This window comes from Ceratocystis lukuohia, assembly GCF_044167205.1.
Source record: "Ceratocystis lukuohia strain C4212 chromosome Unknown Supercontig4_pilon, whole genome shotgun sequence".
Classification (NCBI taxonomy): Eukaryota; Fungi; Ascomycota; class Sordariomycetes; order Microascales; family Ceratocystidaceae; genus Ceratocystis; species Ceratocystis lukuohia.
Window position 1 is genome coordinate 989,148 of NW_027263523.1, and position 19,339 is coordinate 1,008,486.

Consider the following 19,339-nt stretch of genomic DNA (forward strand, 5'->3'; position numbering starts at 1 on the left):
AGCTAGACTTTCCTTTCAGAGTTATTTCCTGCTAGTCTGGTCATATGTTTGACAGCAAAGGAGTGCCGCTTTAGGTCAGATATTACTATAAGGAGGTCGGCATCATTCTAAGCCCGACGGGCGATCTCGTTAACTCGGCGCACGCAATAATGATAATTCCGATTACAAAAGACTGTTGGCCTTTTGCATCTTTATAGTAGCTCGACTTCCTGGAAAGCTGCAAGGTCTCAGCTTTCGAAACCTTCTTTCAACATGTGACGCAAGTGGAGAGAGGGGCATCTTTTTGTCGCCCACATCATGCCAAAAAGAGGTTCCGGCTTTGCCGCATACCACTGGGCTTTATCTGTTGTGCATGAATAGATAGACCCATGACATCGTTGTCTGTCTCCGCGGCTATTCTGGAAGTTTCTTCTATGGCATTACTACGGCAAAAACTCTGTTTGGAGTGTGTTCTTTGATTAATCTCCTTGTATCCACCCCTACAATTTATGATGTGAAGTGGGCTCGCCATCACGAAGCACATTGGACTGAATGATGTCATCTCTGTTAAAGCCTGCCTTTCTCCAGTGTTGCGCTTTTGCTATCGTCGTTTGCTCTAGTGCGTGGCAGGCGTCGCCAGCTGACAGAGTTTATTCTGGCATCCGTGAGAGAGTGGCAACAATCCCCTTCACGTGATACAACTCCTCTTTTTAAAGTGGGTTCGACAGCTATGAGTTTCGCTGGGCACCCATTAACATTCGCGTCCAATTCCTTGCTTCCTTGTTTATCTACAGCCTCGTCGAAATTACAATCAAAGCCATTCTTCTCCTGGTCAAAAGTCAAGCGACGCCATCAAGAACCGCTTTGTTTCCTATCATCGAGCTATTTTGCCATTGATTCTAACTTGCCAGCTTAATAATAATGTCTCGCGGTGGTAGCACTACGCTGTATGTGACTGGCTTCAGCCAGGGCACCCGTGCACGCGATCTTGCCTACGAGTTCGAACGGTACGTCCTCCTCGCAAAATCGACATCTTCAGCTTCGTGAAGATGATATCGATATCGCCTTTCCAATTCGACCCTTCTACCCTCCTCCCACCGAGCGCGCCCCCGAACGCGATTCTCAGCCCCGGTATATCCGATGCGCAACCTCGAACCGGGTGATTTCACTCATTCACCGCTCAGCATCGGCTGGCGACCCGACCACCGCGTCGCACATTCCCTCGCACCGTACCTCGCACACCGCATCTCCTAGTCCCCTTTTACCCCTCGTCGCGTTTCTCCTCGTCCTCACCGTCGCCGTCGTCGTTTATTGTCCTCGTCCCACTCGCTCGCTCGCTAGCGCATCACTTTGCATTCGTCCGTCGCCGTTTTTATTTAGTGCCATCCCGAGCCGTTGGCGTATTCAATATGGCCAGCCTACTCATTGTAGCCCTGCTCTTATTGAATCCCAGAAGACAGAAAGTTTGTTTCTCTGGCGATCTAGTGAAGTATTGGGCATGCATTTGAACGATGTACTACGTGAGCGCAGCAGTCCAAAGCATATTGCTTAGTGAAATATATGTACAGGCAAACGGAAAGGAACACCCCTACGAGCGTCGGTTGAAAAACAACGGACGCCTTCGTTAGATGATGTATTCGTGCTTTTTAAGAGTTTATTTATTTTTGTTCCTCGCCAAATTTGCCGTATCTCCGAGCCTGTTCAATACTAACAAATCTCTGCAGCTATGGTCGCCTGGTCCGCTGCGACATTCCCGCTCCTCGCTCCGCTAGCAGCAGACTGTACGTTTTTAAATTGCTGCTGCCTACCTCTGTTGATAGCCATTATTCTAATAAGATAGCTCTAGGTTCGCTTTTGTTGAGTATGAGGATCGTCGTGATGCTGATGATGCTTACCATGAGATGCACAACAAGCGCATCGGCCGCGATGACATCCTCAAGATTGAGGTGAGTTGAGACAAATGGGTGAACGGGGCTTTTGCGGACCCATAAGGAGTCCGGCATTGTAGACGAGCAAGGCTAACTTATACTATCAGTGGGCGCGTACCCCTCCTTCGGCTTCGTGGCGCTTTGATTCGGGTCGCGACCGCGATCGCCGCCGTTCCCCTCGTCGTGGTCGTTCCCCTTCACCCCGTCGCAGCAGCGGCCGGGATCTGACTCCGCCTCGTAAGGAGGATCGTCGTGATAGAAGTGATCGTTACGATGACCGGGATCGTCGTGATCGCGACCGCTCTCGCAGCCCTGATCGACGGTGAGTAATTAAGGGTCATAGTTCTACCCACGGCCAAAAATACTAATAGTTATATATCACCTTAGCTCTAGCGATGACCGCGAAACCAAGGAGGATCGCGATGACCGCGACCGTCGTGAGCCTGCCAGTGAGGACCACAAACGTAAGATTACAATATCCCTTACTGCCTCCTTAAATGGACAGCATTACTGACCCATCACTTTATAGCCAATGTCGAAAGCCCTCCCCCAGCTCATGATGAACTTGATGTCGCAGAGTAAACAACAAGACATCATATCATGTCTGATGTTGTAGAGTGGGCATAGTTGCTCAAGCATCCAGTTTGTTCTGGTTGTCTTCCTGTTGCCACATGCCGTTTTTCAAGTTCTCCTTGCTATAGGTGCTCTTTTTTTTTTCTATTCGCCTTTATTGTCTGCTTATCCTGGAGTTGAGGACCCTTGTAATGGGTTGGCATGTTATTTGAGGTTTTATCCGGGTTTTACGTTGTGTCTACTTGGATCCTTTGTTTGTTTTTTTGTCTGCTGTTTATTTGGAAAGTAGCCTTGATGCCGCAGAATGGTACTGATCCGGAGCTAGCACTGAGAAAAATAACGTCCCATATAACTAAGATACACATAAATATGAATGTTGGCGTTATCACCTTACCATTGCCATCGGATATGCTCTCGTCACGTCGTCATGTCCCATGTTGACACAGTATAGACAGTGACAAAATCGCGTAATATTACAGTATTTCTATTTCCTACACACTGTCCCAAGTTATCCGATTGCAGCCGGGCTTAGAAAACCAAGCCTCATGAGTGAGACAGACTCAATTGATACTCGTGTGAGCTAGTCTTCAAATGCTTCGTGGGAGGAGCACTAACGGGGATCCCTTTCTTGTTCTGTTGCAAGGGCGACGTTGTCTCACGAATTGGGGTCGCCGTTGCCCTGAGCTTCTCCAGGACCCCTCTTCATGTGCAACATGTATATAGTATGTACATATATGTGTGTAATATGGAGATCACCAGTGTTTGCTCCTTTTGTCCTTGGCCTGACTTGACATCTTGCTGTGCCTGCATGGGACAAGACCAGACACGAAGCAGGCTTAGAGGCCTAGAGGCCCAAACACCTGGAAGCCTAGAGACCAATAAAAGTAGGACCCTGTAGAATCTGCCGCAGGCCAAAGCCTACGCTAAGCTTGGCCGCTTAGCCTTGGCCAACTCCTCACTCATTCAAGTCCTCTATATTTTCTTCCCGTCTTTTGCCTTCTACTCTCTCCTCCGTATAGATTTGTCCTCTCCTCTTACCCTCTCCTTTATTCTGGCCTCGCCTCTTGCATTGCACACTTCCTACAATCGTTGTTCTTTCAAAGCTTGTCTTTTTTCACTTCTTTTCCCGTCGTTTTGGTCATACTATTTTTCTCTGTCTTCTACCGCGGCTAATACAAGCCAGCAGTCTCTCTCCAAAAGCCTCCTTTGTGCAGAGAGGATCCCGGCACGCGCATTATTGATCAAGCACAGCTAAGAAGTCACCGCTCTACGCATCTCGCTTCCTCCCACCCGAATTACAGCTCGTTACAGACAGTTTTGTCAAACCTTTGTCCTCGTTGTTTTCTTTTTGCTGCTGTGCCATCTTTTCCGCGTGCTTCTGTGGTATTCTCACTACCATACGTTTAGCTTCGACTCTCGCCATTACCCGTCGCTCTCTTCTACATTGCATCATACAATTCATACGCTGCAGCAAAAATGGCGCTGGTGAGATTTTCCTTAGACTCTATCCTTTTGTCCAATTTCCCCCGAGACTCTTCGCCGGAACAGGCCAAAGTTGCCGGCTCGTCGACTACGTCTGATCGACCAGCGCAGCCGTTGCCAGCCCTTGCACATACGCCAGACGAAAACCCCCTTCCATACTCTTTACGACTAACATGCATTCTCCTTGCTTTTCTCTAGAAACAAGCCGAACCGTCGACCGCAACCTTCCCCAAGGCACGCGAGTTCTTTTCGCAGCCATTCGTCGCATCTTTTTGCGCTGGGGGTGTTGCTGGCGCTGTCTCTCGAACCGTCGTGTCCCCGCTCGAACGTTTGAAGATTCTGTACCAAGTGCAGAGTGTCGGCCGCGATGCTTATAAGGTTTCTATCCGTGGTGGCCTGACCAAAATGTGGCGCGAGGAAGGCTGGCGCGGCTTCATGCGTGGGAACGGCACCAACTGCATTCGCATTGTGCCCTATTCCGCCGTGCAGTTTGGTAGTTACAACCTCTATAAGCGCTACTTTTTTGAAGCCACGCCCGGCGCCGACTTGTCACCTTTGTCGAGACTCGCCTGTGGTGGTTTGGCTGGTGTGACGTCAGTCATTTTCACCTACCCGTTGGACATTGTGCGGACGCGGCTCTCCATCCAGACCGCTTCCTTTGCAGAGCTGGGTGCTCACCCGGCAAAACCCCTGGGCATGTGGACGGTCATGGTCAATATCTATCGCACAGAGGGTGGTATCCGCGCGTTATACAGCGGTATCCTACCAACTATCGCCGGTGTAGCACCATATGTAAGTCCTCTACTCCCATGTTCCAATTATGCGCATACACCTTTGTTTGGTCCGCTGATCAACTAACCCATCTTGCGAGCCCTCCAGGTCGGTCTCAATTTCATGACTTACGAATGGGCCAGGAAACAACTCACCCCGATGGCGAGCAAAATCCTGGCGCCATTGGCAAGCTCCTTGCCGGTGCCTTTTCTGGCGCCGTAGCCCAGACTTGCACTTACCCCTTCGATGTTCTCCGCCGCCGATTCCAGATCAACACCATGTCCGGTATGGGCTATAAATACAAGGGCATCTTTGATGCTGTCCGCGTCATCATTATGCAGGAGGGCATCAAGGGCTTGTATAAGGGCATCTTGCCTAATCTACTCAAGGTTGCGCCTAGCATGGCGTCAAATTGGCTCAGCTTTGAGCTGACACGCGATTTCCTCTTGGGTCTCAAGTCGTCGGGAGAAGAAGAACAGTCTTTGTAGAGCGAAGTATAACCGGGCGGCGGTGATGGTTGTTGTAATGTGACACGAGTTTCGTCTTTTGCGTTCTCTTTGTCTATCTGCTTGTTTGCTTAATTCTTGTGTTTTTTTTTTCCTTTGGCATTAGACAGGATGGAATTGGATTTTCGGGGTAGGATATCATCATTGCGTGCGGTCTTTTTCTTTGTTTTGTTCTCATATCCTGGTTCTGGCTTTGTTCATATTCGTCCAGCCTTTCAACATCTTGTGTTTTTTATAGTCTATGTTCTGTTTTACATCGCGAATTCTGTGTCGAGAAAGCGAACAAATCTTCATGCCTAATCAATTCAAGACCACATGTGCAATATAGCCATAACAACATGCGCAATCGACCTAAAGTCCAGCCTCGCTTGATTTGTAAGACGGGTAAAACATACACCAAAAAGTCTAACTACTTCAGCCACAATGACAACGTTGTGACTATTGGTAACACAAAGAAGAACCTTCGCAATGTTTCCGTCTGAACCCCAAAGAGATTGTTAGCCAAACAATGCTCTCACAGCTGCCCCCTCATCGATCACAGCTGCCAGCAGACGTCAGGTATTTCCCCACTATTTTTCATGTGTGCGGCCCTAACGCTTTTGAATTTTTGCCCACACAAAAATTCATCGAATCCTGAAATTTTGCTTCCTTGCAGGGCATAGTGGGCCCCAGCCAATTCTACTGGGCGAGAAACCAATTGCTTCCCAAATCTCCTACCCTCTTTTTTCCCTTTCTCTTGATTTGAAGAGAAAGCCTCTAGACTCGTCTCTTTCCCTCTCTTTTTTCGTTTTTGTCGTCATAACCAAATCTTCGACAATGGCTGAGCAGCTGATCCTTAAGGGCACCCTCGAGGGCCACGTACGTTAACGCCCCTCTCTCTCTTTCCGGCGCAAATTCCCCCCACCAATACGTACAAGTCGTTTGCTCGCGAAATCACCAGCTTCAAAACAATACATTAGCATTTTTTTAACCCTGGGCGGTGGTCGGCTACAGAGCCTTCATACAGGTCATAATAGCATTATTTATGCGTCGACGACCTAGAAAGGCTCTCCCGCTACCAAGGGCTAAAAAATCAAATGAGTTGAACGAAGCAAGATCTTGAATTTTAACATGGGGCAATGCACTGACTCTCTCTTGCTCACAGAACGGCTGGGTCACCTCCCTGGCTACCTCCATGGAGAAGTACGATCAACCTCTTCCCCCCCCTTCATCGAAATTGATTTCCGCCTCCAAGCCCTGTTATTCGATCAGCCTCCACGTCGACGAGAGAGCAGACGAGAATAAAAACATCAAAGCTAACTAGATTCCTCTCTTCCAGCCCCAACATGCTCCTGTCTGCCTCGCGTGACAAGACTCTGATCATCTGGAACTTGACCCGCGATGAGACCCAATACGGCTACCCCAAGCGCTCTCTCCAGGGCCACTCTCACATTGTCTCTGACTGTGTATGTTGAGAACTCCAATCCTATCCCCCATCGAATAAGCTATATATCTTGTTTAGCCTTGACGACTGGCTTTCTTTGCGGGATTGTTTCTTCAGCCCCGTCTCTCCATGTCCAAGGGCTCCATTTTTCCGCTCTTTCGATACATGCTGGATGGATCCTTCAGTATTAAACGAGAGACAGGGCTTTAAAAGAAAGGAGCCCTCAAATGATTGCCAGTCTCAGTGACACTGGAACAGAAAATTCTAACTACGATTAGGTGATCTCCTCCGATGGTGCCTACGCTCTGTCTGCCTCCTGGGACAAGTCCCTGCGTCTGTGGGAGCTGGCTACCGGTAACACTACCCGGACATTCGTTGGTCACGAGGGTGATGTCCTGTCGGTCTCTTTCTCCGCCGACAACCGCCAGATTGTTTCGGGTTCCCGTGACAAGACCGTCAAGCTTTGGAACACCCTGGGTGACTGCAAGTTCACCCTGACCGAGAAGGGTCACACCGAGTGGGCCTCTTGCGTCCGCTTCAGCCCCAACCCCCAGACCCCCGTCATCGTCTCCGCTGGCTGGGACAAGCTCGTCAAGGTACGTTACTACTATAAAAACCTTGCTAGAATTGCCACAGAAAAAGTCGTAGGACGTACAAGCTTGCTTGTTCATGATGTCATTTTTACGTATTTGCTACTTCAGAGCTCCAAAGGCCATGAGAACAACATACACCATATCCTGATTCAACAACTAGCATTCGTCTCGTCTTGTTGGCAATTCTTAGCCTCAGCATAGCACTTTAAGAGCTTTCCTGCTAACTGAACTGATTCAGGTTTGGGAGCTGTCTTCTTGCAAGCTTCAGACCGACCACATCGGCCACAACGGCTACATCAACACCGTTACCATCTCCCCCGATGGTTCTCTGTGCGCCTCTGGTGGCAAGGACGGTACCACCATGCTGTGGGACCTGAACGAGTCTAAGCACCTGTACTCGCTGAACGCCGGTGACGAGATCCACGCTCTGGTTTTCTCCCCCAACCGCTACTGGCTATGCGCTGCCACTGCCTCCTCCATCATCATCTTCGACCTGGAGAAGAAGACCAAGGTTGATGAGCTCAAGGCCGAGTTCACCAACATTGGCAAGCGGAGCCGCGAGCCCGAGTGCATCTCGCTGGCGTGGAGCGCTGACGGTCAGACTCTGTTCGCTGGCTACACTGACAACACCATCCGTGTCTGGGGTGTTATGTCGCGGGCTTAAAGAATTATGTTTTTTAAGTACTTGATGAAAAAAAGGGAACACAAAAAAACTTTCAAAGCTTCTAGAGGACATCGGAACCCCACGCGTCCGTATTCTGCTGTTTTTGCTATTTTTACTATTATTTGTGATGATCGATGAATGGATTCCACACATGCACAAACGAATGCATACTTCCACCTATACTCATACATAAAACCGGAGAGGGGTGAGAAATTGATGCTATCTTACAACAAGAAACAACAGCAAAAGAAAAGAGCCTTGCATGTAGTTATTATATCACTGCCACTTGCTCTAGTTTTGTATAGGGCATATACAGCTCTTGATCTGTATTTAACCCTAATAATGCAAATCTAGTTTGTGTGCTGCCTTAGGGTTCTAAAGTTAACTCTAGTCACGAGATGTACTGACATCACAAAGAGATAACATTCCTCATACTGCCCTGTAGTTCTTATTTTGCGCAATTAATGTATCTGTATTGTACATGAATAAAGTGATGTATCCAATATCATTGCTTTTCTCGACCACCAGGTTGAATAGACCGTAGCCAAAGACATACATTTTCCTTTAAAATCCACGTCGAAGCAAAGTTTGGGGACAAAAGGGCCTTCATTCAGGGGAGTTCTGACCCTATTGTGTGAAGGTTCCCTGTTGTAGCAAGTTAAATGGCTTATCTGAGAAGGCTTTTTTCCTTTCGTATTCTTGATTTAGAAGAAAGGCGGGAGACGGAAGGGATAGCCACCGTTCTTGATGCGAAAGATGTTCATGAGCAAGCTGTATACGACTAGGATGACAGCAGAGAGAATAACAACCGCAATGCGCTGACCAGTAGGGCTAGCAATGCGAGGGGCCTTGATTGCTAGAGAAATAGAACAAAATGATAGGATGCCATCTGATAGCGGAAGGAAACGTAGTTAGTATGATGAAGCTAAGTCGGGAGATGTAGGCAAAATATCCTAAAGGAGAGAAGAACCTACATATAGCAGCGATGACCTGTGTCTCGAGACCTAGTTGGTTCTGGAAACCACCGGCAAAGTAGGATATACCACCGTCACGGGTCATAGCGACATAGGGAACTTTGCGGATATGGTTGAACATGTGGCCGCTAGTGAAGATCAGGATGGCGATTAGACTGATGGCAGCCCACAGGTTACGGCTCTGTATCATGGGAATGACATAAGGCCACATGACAAAGGCCAAGGTAAGACTTCCAGACACTAGAATTGTGTTGACGGCCAGGGCAACGTAATCGGTGGGGCGCTTGACGGGCGGGTGAGGGCGGCCGGGAAGGTGGCGGGAGATCCAGCCATGAACAACTTCAGCAGTTTGAGGGCTACATGTGGAAAGCAAATAGGTTAGGATGAGTGATGTCTTGTGATACTAGTCGGCTTTTTTCTCTTGAGCTTACGCAGTGCTGAAATCATAGCGAATGGGGTCGGAAGAGGCCTTGGCATGCGAGCCCTTGGTAGCATGGAAGTGGAGGAGAACAGGTGCGGTAGATAGACCCAGCTAAATGCAAGAGACACTAAGTTAGCTATTGAATCATGATAGAAAGTTCCATAGACGCAATGACTTTTTCTTCCCTGTCTTACCTGTTGGAAGATCTCACGACCATCGTTAAAGTCGAGTGTAGCGAGGATGTGTCTTGACTGCCCAGCCGCATCGCCCTGGGCCCAAGACTTGCCGAGGACGTCCCACTCGGGCTGGAACTCCCGACATAGCTGGCATTGAAAGCGCGGATCCATGGCCGTCAACAGTACGGAGACACTGTAATCGCGCGACGAAGCCGTCAGTTCGTTATACAGTGCTGTATTCAGCTTTACCGGCGCTGCAGCCTTGACTGCAGTTTCATGAAAGGTTGTGAAGGGATCGCTGAAGTGGCCTTTAGATTTGGCGCCCAAGGCACCGGCGACCAGCGTCAGGCCCGAGACGAGGGTAGTGAGCAAGCGCATAGTTGTAAAAGGTGGTGTTGTAGTCAATGTTGGGGCCAGAGACAAAAAGAAAAACAGCAAAAAGAACAATTCAATCGGACAGGCAAAATCGAGATGAGACTCTCTGGAAAACTGCAGAGGACCGGCTTTGCAAGATGTGACTAGAGACAATCGTGTAAATCTTTGGGAAGCTTCGTTGCCACTTGATGCATCGCACTACAGCAATTTGGTGATGCTACGCAAGCTCCAAAACGTGGCCCATTCAAGTCTTGAAGCTCTAGGTTAGCTTAGTCATCAACCAGAGTACTAACTAAGCGCAAAAATAGACTGCTAAACGGGCTATTTATTTTAAAGAACAAGCCTTTCCTTTACAGTGGACATAGTGCTTGCTATAGTCCTTGTAGCCACTAGATTGTGGCCGTTAAGGCACTAAAGTAGGAGCGAAAGCCACAGCTATAGATAGAATCAAGGCAGACGCTCAGAGGCGTTATAGTACTATAGGATAGCGCAGTTGCCTTATGTTTACTTTGGTCTTGACAAAAACAAGCAAGCAATATTTCCTTTCTTTCAGCTATAAATCGTTTGTTTCTCCACATTAAACCTCTTCCTTAACCTTTATCACAGCCATTTTCAAGACACTCTTTTTCTTATTGTCCGCCTTTTATTACGCATTACATCACCATTCATTTTCTTTTACAGCGCCATTTTTATCTTGCAAGTTTTTTTTTCTTTAGTTGCATATCCACCTAATTCCTACATTCGCCACCCCTTTGATAGCCTAGCCTTAGGCTTTTTGACCTCACTACAATTCTACATCACGGGGTGTAAACTAAGGAAACTGCCTTGCCTGAACGCGCACAACATGCGGCCGACGCGTAACGGACGGAAGGCGCAAAAGGCTGTCGCATCTGCCGAAAATGTCAAGGCAAGTACGCCTATACCGATGACTAAGCTTTAGTGTTATACTGCTTCCTAACAGATTCCTTGTTGTCTTGGTGTAGAGATCCGAAAGAATTCACGCTCTTGAACTCAAGGCCCAGGCTCAATCCCACGACACAGAAATTTCCGTCAAGGAAGAAGACAAACGACGGCTACGAGTCAAATCCCAGATGGCACAAGACGATAAGGCCGACATGTCTCAGAAGCTGCGTGGGAAGGAGGCTGAGATTGAAGGCCTCACAGCCAAGTGCTACGATTTGGAGAGCAAACTGGAGGCGAGTGAGCAGAAGTGTCATAAGCTGGACGGCCAAGCAAAGAGCCAGTCTCGAGACCTGTCTTTATTGAGGGTAAGCACGAGACTGCTATGATTCTTATCGCACAGTGTAGTCAGTTACTAACTAACTTTTCGCAACCCACAGGCCGAGATCGGGTCCCTTACAACATCCTCTAACGAGTCTGCGAAGCTCTTAACAGAGAAACTAGCCCTTTCACGTGAACTCTCCAGCCTTAAGCCCGAGTTAGAACACCTTCAAACCCAACTATCTAGCCAACAGAAGGCTATCGCTGAAAAGCTAGCCCTCGAACGACAGGTCGTATCCCTTGAAGTCGAGCTAGAAGCTGAGAAACGATCCAAGCAGCGAGTCTTGCAAAATAGCGGCAATAAAGAAGAACTTGCTGAGGCGCGATCGCGGGTTGAAGATCTCGAGAAAAGGCTAGCAGCCGAGAAAAAGGAAAAAGAGAAGCTCAAGGCAGCGCAAGAAAAGGCAGCAGCCAATAGCTTCGAGGCCAAGGACGAAAAGAATGATCTCCTAGCCAAAATCAGAGAACTTGAAAAGAAGGTGGCTTCTGAGGTTAAAGAAAAAGACCGAGTTCGTAAAGAAGGAGAACGGGAGTTGGCAGAGGCTAATGCTAACTCCGAGTCTTTGGAGGAGCGCCTTGAAACCATGAAGACAAAGATGCGAGAGCTACGAGAAGAGCTGCGTGACACAAAGGCGAAATTGGATGTTAGTGATTCTCGCCCCTTGTCTGCAGCAACATCAGGAGTATCCGATAAGCCTAGCAATAGGGCTGGGCCTGGCGGGAAAAAGCCTACGAAGAAACGTCGTGTCGATGAGATCGAAGACTTGGCCATTGCCACTCCTGGAATCACTGATGGTAAGAACAGGAAGTCAACGCAAACACAAGTTGGTCAAAAGTCGACATTCTCCATCACCCCCTTTCTCAATCGTACCAAAGGTCCGGGAGAGGAGTCTACCATGGCTCTTGAGCTGGAGTCGCCTGCTGTTGCTCCCAAGGAAGCTATTGCCGATAAAGTACAAGCCACAAAGGATAAACCAAGATCAAGATTGTCAGAGGTTACCCCTGCTGAAGATGAGGAGAATGAACCAGTACCAGCCAAGCAAACAAAGCCTCGCGGTCGGACAAAGAAGAATCTTGACTCAGCTACGGTAGCTGCAGTTACTAAGGCCAACAACAAAAAACAGTTGGCCGAAACGATCCCCGAAGAGCCTGAAGATGGCGATGATGGCGAAGGGCCAGAAGACTCGATCCTCGGCAACAAGAATCCACCCAAAAAATCCAAAACCCTCAAGCCCAAGGCCCCCACCACCCTTGGCAACTCAGCTGCAGGCCGGGACTCTGAGCAAACTAAGAAGAAGCGCAAGATCCTAGATTCTGCACCCAAAACACTGTTTGATAATGACGACATAGACGACGTTGCCGCCTTCCCCCCTCCCAAACGCGGTAGTCGACTTAATACTGGTGGTGCTGGGCCTAGCGGTCGTGTACTGTCAAAGTCTGCTCTTGGCGGACTCAAGAAGAGCGCTTTCGGTTCATCCTTTTCGCCTTTGAAAAAGGATAGAAGGGGCGTAGGAGCGAGCTTCATAGCATGAAGCTAGCAAGCAATAAAGACTGTTAATAGGGTGGTGGGCTGAGATATACTGACAAAGTATCGCGTGTTTTTATGTCTTTTTTTTTGGGAGGTTCGGGCTACGACAGGCAACATTCATTGCAAGCGTTCGTGTTTTTTTTATTTACCCTTGTGTTTTTTTATGCGTCATTGCGAGTTACCGTCATGATATTTTCATTACCGTTCTATCATACCTGCTTGTCTGTTGCGCAGATTAACCATAGTTTGCAGCCTCATTGACCTATATGACATGAGATAGAGATTAAAACGGTGTTGAAGCTTGAAGGCTCTACATTGTCATTAGTATAAGGGCGTTGGTGGGAGTATGGCGCGCTATACAGTGTGTACAACGCTAATCTGGCACTGTTTTAAATAAACGCAAAATTTGACGTCACTTTCTTAATCGAAGCTCAGGGCGGGCTCTCTCGAGCGAGAAGAGTCTAGCTATCTACCCGACCCTATTTCATCTCTGTCTAGGGGATTCACACCACAAAGTCATGTCTGTATTCCGCCCAATAGGCGCCCCACAAGTCATAAGCCTGGGTACGAAGTCTCTCAGTTTCCGCTGTGCTTCCTCTGCCGCTTCGTCACGATGGAAGGCCCGTCAGAGCAACGATCCATTTACTCGCGAAGCTAAGACCCAAGGCTTGCGAAGCCGCGCCGCGTTCAAACTTCTCGAGGTACGGCCCTTTTCTCTTACGTGGTATCCTTGGATCACACTAGCTAACCCGCTTCTAGATAGATAAAAGCTACCGCCTTTTCCGCCGCGGAAACACTGTTGTCGATCTGGGCTTTGCCCCCGGTAGCTGGTCGCAGGTGGCTGTCGACAAGATATCACCCGGTGGCATCGTGGTAGGAATCGACCTACTGCCAGCTGCGGCTCCATCCGGTGCGGTAGTCCTTCAGGGCGATTTCCTGGCACCACAGGTGCGCGAGAAGGTCAAGACATTAGTAATCGAGACCAAGGAGCGCGCCCGTATGCAGTTAAAGGAGCAGATGAAAAGACAACTAGAAGGTGGAGAAGAGGCAGAAGCAGACGTCCGGGATGTTCCGCCGACTCTAGTCCATGGAGTCCATGAGAGAAGAGATCGTCCAGTTGTCGATGTAAGTCGCTTTTTGCTTGCGGCTGGTGGACGCATTACATGTAGCTCAGCTAACACTCTTTCATGCGGCAGGTTGTCATTAGCGACATGATGATGAATACAAGCGGTATAGCGTTTCGCGACCATGTCGGCAGTATGGTGCGCTCTGCTTTTCCTCCCAATCACCTTTAATGAAGTTGTGTTACAATGACTAACCCTAACCATAATTTATAGGACCTTTGTGAGGCGGCCCTCATGTTTGCTCAAGATACGCTACGTACTGGCGGTCATTTTGTTTGCAAATTCTACCAAGGTTCGGAGGACAAGGCCTTCGAGCTGAAGCTCAAGACTATGTTTACAAAGGTGTTTCGAGAAAAGCCGGACTCCTCACGAAAGGTAAGCGGACATGGAAACGTGCAGGCAGTATCATTATGTTGACATTAGGGTTACAGGTATCCAAGGAAGCATACTTTGTGGCGCTTAAGCGCAAAAGGAATGCTACAAAGGAGACAACTACAAAGAGCACTGAACACTAGATACAACCATAAGATACTTTAGAACATGATATCATAAAATTTTCGTTCCCGCTACATTAGCACGCGCATCCTCCCCAATTACCAAGATTGCACATGGCCATGCACTAAGCTTCAGTCGGATCTCGTCTTGGGAATTGGCTGTTTGTGTGGATTCTTGTTTTTTTCGTAGATTTTGTTGTTCCGTCAAAGTCCAGTTGTTGATTTTACGCCATATGCTCCGAAAAAAGAAAAGAAAATGCCCAGTGAAAAATAAACCCAAAAGCCAACCCCGGAAAATAAAGACACAACCGAGGACAAACATAGCCATGTGCTTGCACGCACGAGAGATAATTGTGGAACGGATACGGAATAACATCCCGATGCCCAGAGTTTTTGTGTAGACAGGTTTTTTTTGATTTGATATCTTTTTTTGATGCCAAGGTGCAATCGCTCTTTTGTTTTGACCAAAGAGGGACAATTTACACCTTGAAACCACGCGACCGTCTGCGACCACGGGCACGCTCGAACTTGCGGCCCTTGGACTCGACGTAAGGCTTCTTGTGCTTGTGGGGGCCGAAGCCGAAGTGCTTGAAGGCCTCACGGGCGTTCTTGGGGCCACGGAGCAGCAGGGTGTTGCTACCAGTAGGGGCCTTCAGGGCAAGCTGGTCCAGGGTGATGGCCTGGCCGCCAGCGGCAACAATGCGAGCACGGGCAGTGGCAGTGAAGCGCAGAGCAGCGATAGTGGCCTTGGGGGCGGTCAGCAGACGGTTGTCATCAGTGACGGTACCGACAACGACAACGGTGCGCTTGTCATCCTCCTTGATGTTGGCAACGACGCGGGACAGCGAGACGGGAGGGCGGTTGGTGCGCGACATAAACAGGCGGCGCAGGATGACCTTGTTGAAGGAAGAGTCAGTGCGGCCTGGAGAACTTGTTAGTAACTGTTGGATGGCTATCGGATGGTGGTTGAAATCGGATTGGATAGCGGCAAAACTTACGAGCCAGGAAGCGGTAAAGCTTGATGAGGAGCTTCAGGTAGACATTGTCGCTCTTGGCGGCAGTGCGGTGGGTGCCCTTGACGTGGTGACGCTTCAGATCGATAGCTAAAAAAAAAGATGTTTCGTCAGCCAAGAGTGTTCAGGGTATGCTCAAGGCATGGCAACAAAGCAAATGCTGTACTAACGACGAATCAATCACCATTAGCCTCGAAAGTCGCATGGTCTCATCTCATTCTACGAGACGTCTGTGAAGCCATATTTCAGGTCTTCACTAGGCCAAGAGATGGAGAAATCAGACCGAGCTGAGAATCGAGAGGTGGCTTTGATTCGGCGTTTTCGAGCGGTATTGCTTTGTAAAACCATGGGTTCGCAGAGAAGAGTCCTCTGAGCCTGCAATAGATAGCATCGAGATCAGTTGCAGCTGTCATCACCAACCACGGCTGAGGCCATTTTCAAGTTATTGAAGGGTGGTGATGGACAGGGCAACGTCCGTCATCTCGATAGCGTAAATAGCATTGCTCATTGTAAACTAATCCACTCGCACACAGAGGCTGAGAAAGCTCTTTTCTTTATCTTGAGATATTCGGACAAGACATACCCATTTTGCCGACGGTTCGCGATTTTCCGGATGGTTGATAGAAGTGAAATAATAGTTATTCGGAGTCAAGTGGGAAATCTCAGAGATATCAATGAATTTTTCTAGACCGTGTCTCCACTTTCCTCTCAGGCCAAAACTTTTCGCTGCAAAACGAGAATGTGGGGCCAAAGAAGTAAATTGTGGGCATTAGGGCAATCTGCATGAGGCGTTATTGGGAGGATTTGGAGACTGTGGATCCACTCTTTCGGTCAGGTCGGTGAAAAAAATGCAGCCTAGTAGCTTTGGGGCTGGTATTTAGAAAGTTCTCCATAGAAATATCGGCACTAGCTTACACTAATGCCGATGTGTTGAGCTATCAAGTGAAATAGAAATGATGGAGAATGAGTGGGAAATTCGCGTAGGAAACTTAATTTGGTTCTGTTTGAGTGACTTCTCAGGTGATTGTATTTTAAAACATTTTGCAGCCCACTACACTAACTGGCATAAAATAAAAACTCCTCTAACTCCAAAGCAAGTAACGCCAAACCATTAAGATGTGTTAGTTCTTCCAAGCTCCAGTCAATCTGTACGCCAGGCATGCCGGACACTTTTCTTAGCCATATTTCGGAGATTCTTCACTTTTCTATGGCCCTTGAATCTCCAATGTAGGCCTTGGTAAAGCCCTCTTCCCAGCCCCTGTTCGCGGCCGCTCCTGACGTAGATAGGGAATACTAGCATTGACAATCATGCTGGCGTCTGCAATTTCCTGGTCTGAAAGGCGAGAGCGTCCTCCAATAGCTGGCCTATTTGCCTTATCGGAAAGAAGCTTTTGCATAGCGGCTTCCCATAGACGGTACCTCTCGCGGCCATGGGTCTCCCGCTGCACAATGGATCGTACTTCCTTTTGCTTGCGCACTTTGGCCGCTCGCACTAGCCCGCGAAGGGCATCTTCACCCTGTTTGGCTGCAAGTGCGGCCGCTGCGCGAATTTTTTGAGAATCACGCTCCGTCTTTTCGATCCTAGGCGTGTAGCGGAAGGTATGAATACTAGGAAATTCCGGAAAGTGTTTTGGAATATACTCCATGGCTTTACGTTGGGTCTCACCACTGAGATCTGGATGTAGAATTGGTAATGACTTCACCGCAGGATTTGAAGGTGAAGGTAGATCAGATGCCTCTTTCTTTGGCTCAAGCAACTTTTGCGGGATAGGGTGTTTGCGATGTGGATTTAGTAGCCAGATGGGGAGGTTGCGGCTTTGAAGCATGACTTGAAAATCATTTGGTGTTGGCTTGTCCCGACGCGCACTAAGCGCGATGTTATGGACGTCTTCTATAAGCGTCTGTAAATCTGTTGTCCGTTAGCATGTTATGATGAGAGAAGCAGCCAAGTCAAAGCAGCGCGTTCTCACATTTTTCGGCATGTTGCGCGAAGCTATCGAGTGCCTGCGGTGTTGCGCTATTAAAGCCGACTTGCTTGAGCGCAAGAGCAATAGAACGTTGGAGGCCTTGATTTGCGAAGACACTAGCTGTTGATGGGGTGAATTTATGTGTTCGTATTTGAGGTGTTTCGGCAACAACGTGAGCAGATGGAATAGTAGGTGTTGTGGGTTTAGCTTGCGGCGATAGGTGAATAGATGGCTTGTCGCTGTCATCGGCCATTGACAAGTCCATTGAACTCATTATTATTATGCTGAGGACAAAAAGTGAAGTATGATAATACAGAGGTGTCGAATCTGCGGGGAGAACAGCCGCATGTGTGAAAACTAACTTGTGACGTCTATCAGCCTTGCCGCGGTTGGGGTTGGGGACGCACGGCGCGAAGGCTTGTAGCAAGGTATTTCGTCAGCCTTGTCGAGTATTACTAATACTTACTCGCTATCACGTGATATGAGAGGACGAGTCCAGATATGAACCACCCCAGTCTTCCATATCGTGATGATGGAGAGATGACATATTTTTGTATACTAGCTGGCATTAGAATCTGTGGTCAATCACATCAAAATTTAGCCGCCCCTAGCTGGCCTTCTACAGTTGCCGTTATCCTGAATCTTTTGTCCCAAGCACAACAATATAATATAAGCACTAAAGTTAACGTGGTCGTCATTTCTAGCATCATCCCTCTCCCAATAGTAATAGTTGCCGCCGCCGCCATCTCCTCTGTTACTCATGTGTCATGGCCGTAGTCATCCAAATTTCCGTTGCCGCTATTCTTTAACAGTTTTTGTAGTATTGGCGCCCCATTGTCAGACGAGCTATGCATGAGCAAAGCACGTGCCTCATAAATTGATCATACAAATGGCATATCTATGTTTACTGGGAGTTGTGGAGATATCTTTCTCTCTCGTTCAGGGGCATGGTCTGGAGGGCTTGCCGTTCACTCGTTGCCCTCTGGCTGGAGTAAACCTTCCATTTGGCCTCAAGTTTCGAGATGTAGTTGACTTTGTCTAGAATGGCATTGTACTAGTGGAAAGGTATCATGAGAGATTCCGTCTTTCTGACACAGCTTGGCTAGATATTGTTAGATACTATCTGTTTAGCGGTCAGCTGCGCCTTTTCCTCTTGAAAAGAATTGTTGGTAGCAATAGCGTTGAGTGGCTTCTTGGGAAATGCTATACTAGTAAATTTCTGATGGAGAAGTGACTGAAATACACGATGGCGTTACTTGAATCTGAGATATCAGAAAGTAAGTTGGAAGAAAACTAACCACATGAGCCAGTGTCACAGGTCTTGGAATTTAGTTGCCGTGGGCGTAACAGAACTATAGTGCATGGCCATACCATACCTAAGATAAGCCACATATCCTCTTTGACGTTCCCTGGCGCTTAGTAACTTGTGCCCGGTCGGGCTACTGATGCCGCTATAGGGCGCCCTCCTATATTGCTTCTCTACACAAGGCATGCCTCTATTAGCATGTAAAGTATTTAGGGGGCTTATCTTGCATTTTTGTTGCTCAAACATCTGGAGCATAGCTACTTCAATGCTCGATTTCCCAACAGTTGTACTTCATAGTGGACGCAGTGCTTTCACATTAGTTGGCCATTATTTGTTACATAATCATTAGCACCCCTACTATATAGTAGCGCTAAGGCTAAAGCTCCCGGCCTGAGTTGTGTAACTCCGGCCGATGCACGACAGCTGGCAGCGACTGTCAGGTATAAGTATTGTCCATCACCACTATTGCCGCTGACCGCTAGCCCGTGGTTGTTATTGTTAGCTAGTTTACGCTTTGGCCGGCAGGGTGTCAACTCGGCTACAGATCGCCCTCGTGTTAGCTTGAAAACGGGCTTTTCTTTGATGATTCCATGGGCTTCCTACGAGCTGCGGAAGCCAATCACCTGCGCCTTTTCTAGCCTGCAAGCCGTCCTGCATTTCTAGCCCTGTACTGCCCACCCTGCCCACCTGCAGGACTGCCCATCTACATACAGGGGCTGGATATTTACCCACAGCATCTTGCAGTTAGGTCTCTCGCCTAC

General features: G+C 48.3%; 7 protein-coding genes across 7 annotated transcripts; 4 read left to right on the top strand and 3 right to left on the bottom strand.

Annotated features, from left to right (window-relative positions):
- Positions 1-900: 900 nt before the first annotated feature.
- HOO65_040271 (Pre-mRNA-splicing factor srp1) lies at positions 901-2,489 on the top strand (the record flags this gene model as incomplete). Its single annotated transcript, XM_071002772.1, has 6 exons — positions 901-986; positions 1,704-1,760; positions 1,826-1,925; positions 2,015-2,229; positions 2,295-2,371; positions 2,437-2,489. The coding sequence occupies 6 exons, from the start codon at positions 901-903 to the stop codon at positions 2,487-2,489; spliced, it is 588 nt and encodes a 195-aa protein (XP_070859114.1).
- A 1,467-nt stretch (positions 2,490-3,956) lies between these two features.
- On the top strand, positions 3,957-5,221 carry HOO65_040272 (putative mitochondrial carrier; the record flags this gene model as incomplete). Its single annotated transcript, XM_071002854.1, has 3 exons — positions 3,957-3,965; positions 4,161-4,754; positions 4,877-5,221. 3 exons carry the CDS (start codon positions 3,957-3,959, stop codon positions 5,219-5,221), a joined length of 948 nt encoding a protein of 315 aa, XP_070859115.1.
- An 834-nt stretch (positions 5,222-6,055) lies between these two features.
- HOO65_040273 (40S ribosomal protein RACK1) lies at positions 6,056-7,919 on the top strand (the record flags this gene model as incomplete). Its single annotated transcript, XM_071002719.1, has 5 exons — positions 6,056-6,097; positions 6,384-6,421; positions 6,558-6,684; positions 6,941-7,258; positions 7,494-7,919. The coding sequence occupies 5 exons, from the start codon at positions 6,056-6,058 to the stop codon at positions 7,917-7,919; spliced, it is 951 nt and encodes a 316-aa protein (XP_070859116.1).
- A 704-nt stretch (positions 7,920-8,623) lies between these two features.
- HOO65_040274 (putative dolichyl-diphosphooligosaccharide-protein glycotransferase protein) lies at positions 8,624-9,868 on the bottom strand (the record flags this gene model as incomplete). Its single annotated transcript, XM_071002862.1, has 4 exons — positions 8,624-8,775; positions 8,894-9,249; positions 9,325-9,425; positions 9,509-9,868. The coding sequence occupies 4 exons, from the start codon at positions 9,866-9,868 to the stop codon at positions 8,624-8,626; spliced, it is 969 nt and encodes a 322-aa protein (XP_070859117.1).
- Positions 9,869-10,709: 841 nt separating this feature from the next.
- On the top strand, positions 10,710-14,313 carry HOO65_040275 (Ribosomal RNA methyltransferase MRM2 mitochondrial; the record flags this gene model as incomplete). The annotated part of the gene is made up of 9 exons (XM_071002517.1): positions 10,710-10,776; positions 10,907-11,133; positions 11,206-12,654; positions 13,000-13,018; positions 13,110-13,375; positions 13,434-13,799; positions 13,871-13,936; positions 14,012-14,173; positions 14,230-14,313. The coding sequence occupies 9 exons, from the start codon at positions 10,710-10,712 to the stop codon at positions 14,311-14,313; spliced, it is 2,706 nt and encodes a 901-aa protein (XP_070859118.1).
- A 458-nt stretch (positions 14,314-14,771) lies between these two features.
- HOO65_040276 (60S ribosomal protein eL18) lies at positions 14,772-15,892 on the bottom strand (the record flags this gene model as incomplete). Its single annotated transcript, XM_071002902.1, has 3 exons — positions 14,772-15,214; positions 15,291-15,395; positions 15,889-15,892. The coding sequence occupies 3 exons, from the start codon at positions 15,890-15,892 to the stop codon at positions 14,772-14,774; spliced, it is 552 nt and encodes a 183-aa protein (XP_070859119.1).
- A 618-nt stretch (positions 15,893-16,510) lies between these two features.
- On the bottom strand, positions 16,511-17,546 carry HOO65_040277 (bromodomain associated domain-containingprotein; the record flags this gene model as incomplete). The annotated part of the gene is made up of 2 exons (XM_071002936.1): positions 16,511-17,214; positions 17,276-17,546. The coding sequence occupies 2 exons, from the start codon at positions 17,544-17,546 to the stop codon at positions 16,511-16,513; spliced, it is 975 nt and encodes a 324-aa protein (XP_070859120.1).
- Positions 17,547-19,339: the final 1,793 nt, after the last annotated feature.